This window comes from Nicotiana tomentosiformis, chromosome 5 (assembly GCF_000390325.3).
Source record: "Nicotiana tomentosiformis chromosome 5, ASM39032v3, whole genome shotgun sequence".
NCBI lineage: Eukaryota > Viridiplantae > Streptophyta > Magnoliopsida > Solanales > Solanaceae > Nicotiana > Nicotiana tomentosiformis.
Window position 1 is genome coordinate 124,486,793 of NC_090816.1, and position 9,931 is coordinate 124,496,723.

A 9,931-nucleotide genomic window follows, 5' to 3' on the forward strand; every position below is an offset into this window, starting at 1 on the left:
TATTAATTTTTTTTTAAAACTTAAACCAAATACCAAAATATCAAATATCATACCTAATACTAATTTTTAAGCTTGTTGCAAAATAAGCTTTTAAGGAAAATATGTTTTAGAGACTCTGCCAAGTGTTCAATAGTGAGATGTAGCTTTTTTTAATAACCGAGAAAATCTCGCGTTTAAAAGACTACTACTCTGCCAAGTGTTCAATAATGAGAGTTTTTTATATATAACACAGTGAATAATAAACCCCCCTCGCTATCCTTTTTCCACTTAGGCTAGACATTTCAAGCGCGTCAAAGGTCCAAATATACCTTTGTATTTTTTAAAATGGTCTACGAATATCACTCATTATATTATTGGTTATCTATACCCCTACAGTCATACTTTGGGTTCAAATATATACCTCATTTAAACGGAGGGACACGTATCATCGTCCTGATTGTCAATATTAAATATTTTCTAATTAATTAAAAAGTAATTTTCTAAAGCAATTTTCTTTCTGTAAAAACTGAAAAAACTGAAATTTATTTTACTAAAAACTGGAAAAAAACGAAAATATTTTTTATCCAGTTTTTACAAAAAAAATTGCTTTAAAAAAAACTAAAAAACAAAAACTGAAAAACAATTTTCTAAAGTAATTAAAAACTGGAAAAAACTGAATTTTTTTTAACAAAAAACTGAAAAAAAAAGAAGAAAATATTTGTTTTTTCAGTTTTTACAAAAACAAATTGCTTTAAAAATTATTTTTCAGTTTTTTTTAAAGCAATATTTTTCAAAAAACTGGAAAAAAATATTTTCGATTTTTTCAGTTTTTAGTAAAAAAAACATTCAGTCTTTTCTAGTTTTTACAAAAACATTACTTTAGAAAATTGTTTTTCAGTTTTTACAAAAATATTGTTTTAGAAAATATTTTTCAGTTTTTTTAAAGCAGCTTTTAGTAAAAAAAAATCAGTTTTTCCAGTTTTTACAAAAAACAAAATTGCTTTATAAAATTATTTTTTAATTAATTAGGAGATATTTAGAATTGACCAACAGGACAATAACACGTGTCCCTCCATTTAAATGAGGAGTATATTTGAACCAAAAGTATAACTGCAGGAATATAGATAACCCAATAGTATAACGAGAAATATTTTTAAACTATTTTTGAAAGTACAGAGATATATTTGGCTCTTTGCCGTTTCATATGTTAAGCTCTTACCACCAGACCAAAGCTATTTTTTGACAAAGGAATACTCAAATATATGAAAAGTTCATCTAACAATAAAAACCGAGATATATGTTTCCCTACCACAGTTAATTTTATTGAACATCTTCACATCATAAGAGATGACTGAATCAAATTTTACAGCCTTCTATAATAATCAGAAAACGAAGAGCAGCAAACAGACAGAATCAGCCAAAAGCACAAGATGAAGCTATTCCTGTTAAAATTACGTAGTACTAACATAATACTGCTACTTTCAACTAAGCTAGCGTTTGAACATAAATTTGATTAAAACTTGAGAAAAAGAGTTTTAAACTTGTATTAAAAAATAATTATTGGAAGTTGAAATTGTATTTGGACATAATTTATTTGAAAAAAAAAGATGAATTTTTGTGAAGATAGATTTTCACCCAAAAACTAACCCAAACCAATTTTTGGAACTTCAAAATTTGTCTTCAAAATCTTTCAAAAACTAATCAAATTTCATGAACAAACAATATCTTTAAAAAAAAAATTGAAAAAAGGTAAAAAAGATGTATGTCCAAACGGGAGCTAAATTGCTCAAAGGGCGATCATGCGTCAGAAGCTGAGTTACTAGTTACCTGGAATGAAGACAACTAGGAAAAGCAACTAACGTTTACCAATCCTAGCTTTTTTATGAAACATTTACTCAATCCTAATTCTCCATACACGCGGGTGATTCCAAAAGTCAACTAAAATACAAATATCTTTCAAACATGGATAGACGAGTAAATCACATATTTAGCACTTCAATAACGGTCAAAGGCAGGTGGGCGTCCTCCTCCCCTACGAGGGCGGTCATATGGCGCCGCCCTATCTCTGTTGTAGCTTCTTCCCTCGTGCCGTGCTGGTCCTCCAGCTGCGTACCTGTCGCCACCTCGTGGGCCTACATCCCTGTCAGAATCCCTCTCTTTGCCATAACCGTTCTGAGGGTATCGGTCAGAAACACCATATTTGCCAGCAAAGCGATCACCACCAGGAGGGTTGTACCTAAATACCATAAGAAGTCATTTTTGACAAGACAGGAAAAATTTAGATCTCAAACACCAACCAAGAACATGAAAAAACTGAACCATCACACCTGTCATTAGCAATTCGATCACGGCCTCCATATCTATCATCTCTGCTATCATAGCGGTCCCTATCAGCATAATGCCCTCTATCATATTGATCATCCATGTACCGATGGTCACTACCATAACGATCCCCACGGGCACTACCTCCAGCATACCTTGATCGAGGAGGGGGGGATACTGCACGTGCACTGCGGCCACCACCTTCCAATGGACAGTCTCTAGCCCAATGGCCTGGGCGGCCACACTTGAAGCAATTGTCTGGCCCTGCTGACCTGTCACCTCCACCATAGCTGCCCCTGCCACCTGATGAGTAACCTCCACCATAGCCACGGTCAGAATCTTCACCACCACCCTTCGGTTGGGCCCTGTTCACAGAGATCACCTTATCACCAAGCTCCCTACCATGCATTTCTCTGATTGCATCTTCCATGGCGCGACGGTCAGCAAATGTTAAAAACCCAAATCCACGAGGACGGCCTGTATCTCTTTCCATCATAACCTACAGTACTTACAGTTTAGAGACTAACACCAGACAACCACATCAAGCTAAAGACCTAACCTATTAGAAGCCCATGACAATATACAAGCACGTGACATTCAAATTGATATTTATCAAAATTAATTGATAATTAGGAGTAGGAGTTCATATACAAAGCACAATAAAGGAGTTCAGCTTTACTCTTTCACAAGCAAAATCTGAAGAAGTAAACAGTGAACTGCATACCTAGAATTACCGATGATATCTCACTTAGCAAAATATAGCAATGCAAAGTAGCATTCCTAGAGAATGTTCTCTGGAAAAAGATTATATAGCAATAGCTGGAACACACAATTACGTCGTCCATCCCTAGCTAGTTTAATAGCTCGGCACTCAATTCACAATGAACCATAAACCAAATTCAACAGAGCCGGGGATCTCAACCTCGTTACTTCACGTTCCAAATTGCTCAGATGAGATCCATCTTAAAAAACATACCATTATGTGATGACCTGAACCTCTTTTTTAGGATGAAGACATGATCTGAACTTTCAAGAGCAGTAGTTAACATAGAATAGCCACTAATTCAACTAAACAATTCAACTCAAAATCTAAGTCCATAATAGGCAAGAAATGCAGGCACAAACTTCGTAGTTCATAGAAAGGTTGAACTTGGAGCTCCTCACAACAGTATCAGAAGTAAATTTTGAAAACAGAATGGAAGGCACATTCGTATCCTAATGCTCCAGACCATTTCTAGGGCTCTCTCTAAAACCCTTCCACTTTCAACTTGATTGATACTTGATGACCTTCATGACTTCATTTACCTCTGGGGAGTGCTAATGGAGATAGTGCTTGGTTGGTTAAGCATGACAAGGATCCTAGAACTTCTAAGTTAATTCTAACAAATTTTCAACATTCAATATAGCTATACGATAAATAAATCATCTAGAGGTGGATTTCATGTGATAATTTCAACATTTCATCACAATATCACAGCATTCATTTTTGGGTAATAATATAAAACACCACAAATATTTTATTAATGCATCACTCTGCCCATGGAGGCAAGAGTCACACTATCAGGCAACACTTCCAATTCTTAGTTGCTTGTGCACTTGACATTGAACTTTGAATTTTTGCGTACTTTACTCAATATAGACTTCAATTCTCCAAGTTGGATCCAAAGTCTACAACTATGCATGCAACAACTTCACAAATCTCACGTAAGCAAATGAAAATAAGTAAAGCTTGACTGCTGTAAGTTTTCTTAATCACTTCATCAGTGTGAAAGGAAAGAAACTAAAGCATATTAGAAGCAAAGATCTAGGAATATAAAGTTACTTGGGCAGAGGAAGTCTTACTTGGGCAGCAGAAATCTGCAGGTCTGCAGATTACCATCCTCTGACCCATTAGATTAACTCAGACCACATGTATCCAGTGGAACCAATACCATTAACAGCAAAAACAACAAAACCAAACAAGGATCCTAACCTCTTGGGTAAATCTTAATTATACCAATTAGAACTTTCGTTGGATCCATAAACTTACTCCATTTACTTCAACCAGACTAGCAAGCAAAAGTATTGCAGAGGTATGCCTACGCAACAGTTGGTTCAGCATTCAGGTGGTCCTTCATAAAACTTCTCATGAACATCATTCCGCTTTTTGTTCAGTAACAATCCAAAAGACTGATCTTCGTTTAGCTATCTTTTTCAGCACAAGCTCAACTAATCTTCATTAAAGAAAATTTCCAATGTCCCAGATAATGCCTTCTGCTATCAAGGCATCAAAGCAGATAAAGCAAAATCAAAAGAGCTGATCCACTTTGATCCTTCAAAATGCAATTCAGACGGAAAAGAGTATGAAGCTAGCCAACTAATCTAGAGTAATAAGCCATGAAACATAACACTCTGAAGGTGCAAACTTGGCTGAAGCAACGCTGCTAATGAATCTTGACCGGCCTTTCATCGTCTGGTGGTCCACGGTATGACAGCAATGAGCTTGCTCAAGAGAAGAACATCTCATGACGGCGAAACGATCATTCAACGAAGTAAAACAGAATAACTATAGAAGGAGAACGAGACAGAAGCGCATCCAGACTCCGCACACAACAGCTTCTAAAGGGCTTCGAAAATGTCAAGAAATCATGAATCACGTTCAATCTTGACAGTGGCAAACCACCAAGTAAAACAAAATGATGAGCACAAGGGAGAATGAGACAGAAGCGCATCCAGACTCTGCACACGACGACTTCTATAGGGCTTCAAAAATGTGGAGAAATCAAGAATCATGTCCAATCTCGACAACAGCAAGCCACCAATTAAAACAGAATGAGCGATAAGTGGGAGAATGAGACAGAAGCGCATCCAGACTCTGCACACAACAGCTTCTAAAGGTCTTCAGAAGTCAAGTTATTAAGAATAATGTTCAACCTTGAAAGTGGCTCGTGTAGAGGCAGGAGATTAGCTAAGTACCACATAGCTTCACGACAACCTTTTTCCCTGAGGATTCTTTAGAACAAAGAATAGGTGTCCTATACATCCCAAACATGAGGTAGCGGACCGGATGTCGTCTAATATAGATCCTTCCTAGTTATAAATGGGAATGTAAAAATTTAAATATTCCCATAAACTTTTAAAAAAATGAAAGAAAGTCCTTATTTTTCTCTCGTTTCGAGCACCAAAGATCTTATCTTAACATGTGCAGCCACTTAACAGTCAAAAGAACTCACCTTCACAAAGTAGCAAACAGTAGTGGCAGATCAACTAAAAAGAGAGTGTTGTTACCATGCAGAACCACTTAGATACTCATAAATCTGGTGTCTGTTCAACATAACACTATGACCCAAATTCTAGTAAAAGAACTGCCAACAACCTTCAATCATATTGGTTCTGCTAGCCTCAAGAACAAAAGGTGCCATTCACAGAAACTGCCCACCAACTTAACTTGAAAAATGTGGAAATTAGACTCTGAGCTAGACTGCATATTCAAAATTCTTGATTGACCCCTTCTTTTCTTATTATCAGTAACCCCAGAATTGCTTGCAATTGATTAAGCACCTTACATCAAGAGATAACTTACCTCCTCTATTCCCACATTTGACACGCATCACGGAAATATATATATTTATGGGATAGTAACTCCCACTTGACTGCTAAGCATTTAACTTCGATTGGGGGAAAGTCTTAAAACTACTGGTGATCCCACCAAATCAGACCACCTATGATGCACTCAGTCCACTTATTCCAATCATCTTCCATGAAGTCCAATGCCCAAAATACAAATGCCCCTTGAAATTTTACAATTAGCAGATGGTTGAACCAGTTTAAGGCACCAGAGCAGAATTGTGAATCAACTGCAATCAGCGTTAGGGACGTACTTCTGAACAAGTCACTGCTGCAATTGAAACCAATAGTGCTTGCCATTGTTAACATGCAATCGATCTAAGCTTTTTCCGGATACTCTACCAAGTGAAACCTCAAAAACAAGCTGAAACCAATAGTGCTTGCCATTGTTAACATGCAGTCGATCTAAGCTTTTTCCGGATACTCTACCAAGTGAAACCTCAAAAACAAGCTGCTCAAAAGAATCAAGTACTTATGTCCAGCAACTTCACACATTCCAATGAACAGAAAACATTCCCCATACAATTCCATCTAAGGCATCTCAAAACCATCAACTGGCATAACCAGATCCAGAAATATTAAAGGAAAAATTAATTAATAAATGACGAATATAAAATGAAAAGTTGGAATTAGCATGACTTAAGCACTCAACTTGAAGCAATGTAATCAAATTGAAAAATTCAAGACTGACCCAGCAACTTTCCTATAGAGCATAGCACCACAAAGCATATGAAGAGAGAAAACCAAAAAAAAAAAAACATAGGACTCTTTCCGGTGCTTAACGTCATGTATGAGACAAACAAAGTCTGCACTTATTAGTACAAGCTACAAAGGAGAATGCTATAACTTCCACCACATAACATCCAATATACGGTGATAGCCTCCTCCATATATTTATTGACCAGTAAAAGTAGTAATATTATTAGAAGGAGAAAAACAAGCACCAATTATGTATCAAGACACAGCAACAGCACCAATATATGACATCGTTTAACATGCTGTTGTATAGGGTTCCTAACATCTTTTTTCTTTTTTTTTTAAACTGGAAAAACGTAAAAAATCTTGCGTACAAATAATAAAAGGAGTTTAAAATGAAAGAAAAATGGCCTGAGGATATGCACGGTTACGCGCTCTGCAAAAGTAGAGTTCTTTCTTGGAAATTTCTTTTTTGAAGTTTTTTCAAGGAAAAATAACCCATCCGTGCTAGAACAAAAGGTCACAATCTTCATAGAAAACCGTAAGTGTCATTTAACCATTTTTTAAAACTACTCCGTTCCAGTTTATCCAGCAACATTTCCTTTTTAGTCTGTTCTAAGAAAAATGACAGTTTTCTAAGTTAGGAAGCAATTAACTTAAATTTCTCACCTTATCCTTAATGAGAAGCATTTATAGTCACACAATTAATATGAAATATTTTTATTTTGATGAAGTATGTTATGAAATGTTTAAGATAACAAGTTTCAAAAGACTAATAACCACACAAATGTTATTACATGTTCAAGACCACACGTTTCAAAAGTATTTCCTTTCTTTCTTAACCTTCGTGCCGATTCAAACTTTGCCACATAAATTGAAACAGGAGGAGTATTTATAATTTAAAAAAAAAATTAACTTACAAAAAATGCAGGAAAAAGGTAAAAGACGCACAATAATAAAGTTCAAAAACATTGTGCAGACATAAGAACACGCAGTAGTACAATACATACACTAAATCCTCAAGAAATAACGAACATTTCGCATAAAGTAATTAAGGAAAAAACTGAATCCAGGGAAATTACGAACCTGACAATCGATAACTTTACCATAACGGCCAAAAGCGCTTTCGAGTTGACGGTCAGTTACATCCCACGCTAACCCTCCCACGAATATACGATAATCTTGGTCCTTCCCTGACATTAGACCCTGAAATTGAGGGGAAAAATCAATTATAACACCAAAAAAAAACCTAGAAATCAACTGAGTTCAAAATTAGAGTGAATTAGAACTTAAATTAAGCAAAGAGAGAGATGCCTAGTTATGTAATGCGAGTGAATTTCACAGAGTATAACAAGAGCTGCTTGATTGTTTTTGCTATAGGGTTCGTACAAATAACTTGCTTGGTTTTTACCTTGAGGTACTTTTATTTTGTGTTTAAATATATTGCACTACCAGGTCCTCGTGGTTTTACAAAATAACAAATATGTCCCTTACCTTTGATAAAAAGAGTTTTTAATCTCACCTGCTTTTAAGTTTTAAGTCAATCAAACACCCACTAAATGAACTACTATTACTACATGTTTTATTCCTTTATTTATTTGGACTTAAGCAAATTGGATAATACGATTTACAATAGCAATGATGTTTAACAATCACTTGGATTTTGTGTCATTCAATTGACATTTAAATTTAGTGAGTTCATTTTTAGGGGCGAAGTATGTTGGTGGTCTAAAGCAAAATTTTGTCAAGAGGCTTTAAGTATTTTGTAAAAGAAAAAAAATCATATATATTTTATTTAAAGTCTATTTTTTAGCGTTTTGAGTTGAAAAGTTATTAATAAAATTTTAATCAATTCCTTCTAATATTCGTTCACCAATTTTACAAAATAGCTAATCAATTGCATGGCTAAAAATCTGTTTTAATTTTCACAATCTTATTTATTTACCTTAAAGTATTAAGTAATTTTTAAAGAAAATTAACTATAAAACCTACTATTAAAAAACAAAAAAGGGCCCAAAATTTTGGAGCCTAAAGTCATTGCCTTAGTGGCTTTTGTCGTTGAGCTGGCACTGTTCATTTCTATAAGTTAGGTCTATTAGTATGAGTTTTCATTATTGATTCAGATCTACAAGTCTATTTCATCTATATATTGAATAATTTGTCTCAGGAAATAACAATAGGTTTGATTTAATAAGAATATATCATACTATTTTGGCAATTTATGTCTTAGATTATTATCGGCACCATTAGTTAGTTAATAAAAAATAATCCTTCATATTTACCTAAAATGGAGAGCAGATTGGGTAGCTCTTTTAGTTTAAATAGTTGCAATTATTATTCCACTTAAAGAAAATCGTGCTTATATATCCACCAAGAAAACAATCATAATACAAATATAGGAGGCGGGATTGGGAATTCAAAACTTTAACTTGACAAGACTGAACCGATAAATTTTTGAGGAAAAATCTACTCGGGATCTAATTTATGCATTGAATCATATTAATTTACTCTAGTAAACTAATAAATTGTGATAACATTACGTATTAAATGATCATGATATATTTGATATAAAATACATATATCATACACTTACATTAGGGGTGAGTAAAAAAAATAAAAAAAAATAAGAGCATCTCATTCATTCTTGAATAAGAATAGGACAATAGCATGCCCCACTATAAATAATGAACTCATTTTGACCATAGGACATCAACCTTAATTATAACTTGGTCAAACAAATGATAAGTCTTAACATTTAGATAAGATTCAAAAGAGAAATATTTAGCACTGTCATTTCAAAGAGCCATTTAACAATAGTATGTGCAAGCACAAACAAGAGTAGGTTCATTTGGAATCAATACCGGGTTGAGGTCTACAACCAAAAAAAAAAGTCTATTGTTAAAACCAGTTAACAAAAATTCAATTCAAGAAGCACAAAATCTACAAATCTTTTATGTACAAGAAGGCTTAAGCATTCATGAATCATGGATGGGTAAGAAAAGGGGGTTTAACGGGTCGGGGCGGTTAAGGTGGGTTGTGGGTGGGTTATTTACGGACCAGATCTTGGTTGGGGTGGGATTTTAATTTCGGCCAATAAAAAACTGCACATCATATATTTTAGGACTGAATGCTCAAGGTGCACTTATGATAACATGATGAAGATACATGCTCGAATCCTTCAATTATCACCTTTTTCGGGCACACTATATTCTTGAAAGTAATGGAATTATTATGAGAAAGCAATAGCATTTTCTAAATCCTATATCAGGAAGTACCTAATGGACTGCTACACTACCTCAGTGTGTAAAACAGAAAAGAATCAGGGAGA

General features: G+C 34.6%; 1 protein-coding gene across 2 annotated transcripts; it reads right to left on the minus strand.

Annotated features, from left to right (window-relative positions):
• Window positions 1-1,740: 1,740 nt before the first annotated feature.
• LOC104118335 (glycine-rich RNA-binding protein RZ1C-like) lies at window positions 1,741-8,141 on the minus strand. Of its 2 annotated transcripts, none has more exons than XM_009629559.4 (4): window positions 7,918-8,141; window positions 7,690-7,809; window positions 2,307-2,800; window positions 1,741-2,215 (listed from the first exon to the last, which is right to left on the minus strand). In XM_009629559.4, exons 2-4 carry the CDS (start codon window positions 7,801-7,803, stop codon window positions 1,975-1,977), a joined length of 849 nt encoding a protein of 282 aa, XP_009627854.1. In that variant the 5' UTR covers window positions 7,804-7,809; window positions 7,918-8,141; the 3' UTR covers window positions 1,741-1,974. The 2 variants fall into 2 exon arrangements, with proteins under 2 accessions (XP_009627854.1, XP_009627856.1); XM_009629561.4 differs by lacking the exon at window positions 7,918-8,141 and adding an exon at window positions 4,144-6,461.
• Window positions 8,142-9,931: the final 1,790 nt, after the last annotated feature.

What these genes read in the sequence shown, in the direction of transcription:
- LOC104118335 (XM_009629559.4), bottom strand. Translation starts at nt 7,803, where the DNA reads ATGTCAGGGAAGGACCAAGATTATCGTATATTCGTGGGAGGGTTAGCG. An exon ending in GTAAAGTTATCGATTGTCAG is followed by an intron (nt 2,801 to 7,689) that starts GTTCGTAATTTC and finishes TAAGTACTGTAG; the next exon opens with GTTATGATGGAAAGAGATAC. An exon ending in GATCGAATTGCTAATGACAG is followed by an intron (nt 2,216 to 2,306) that starts GTGTGATGGTTC and finishes TATGGTATTTAG; the next exon opens with GTACAACCCTCCTGGTGGTG.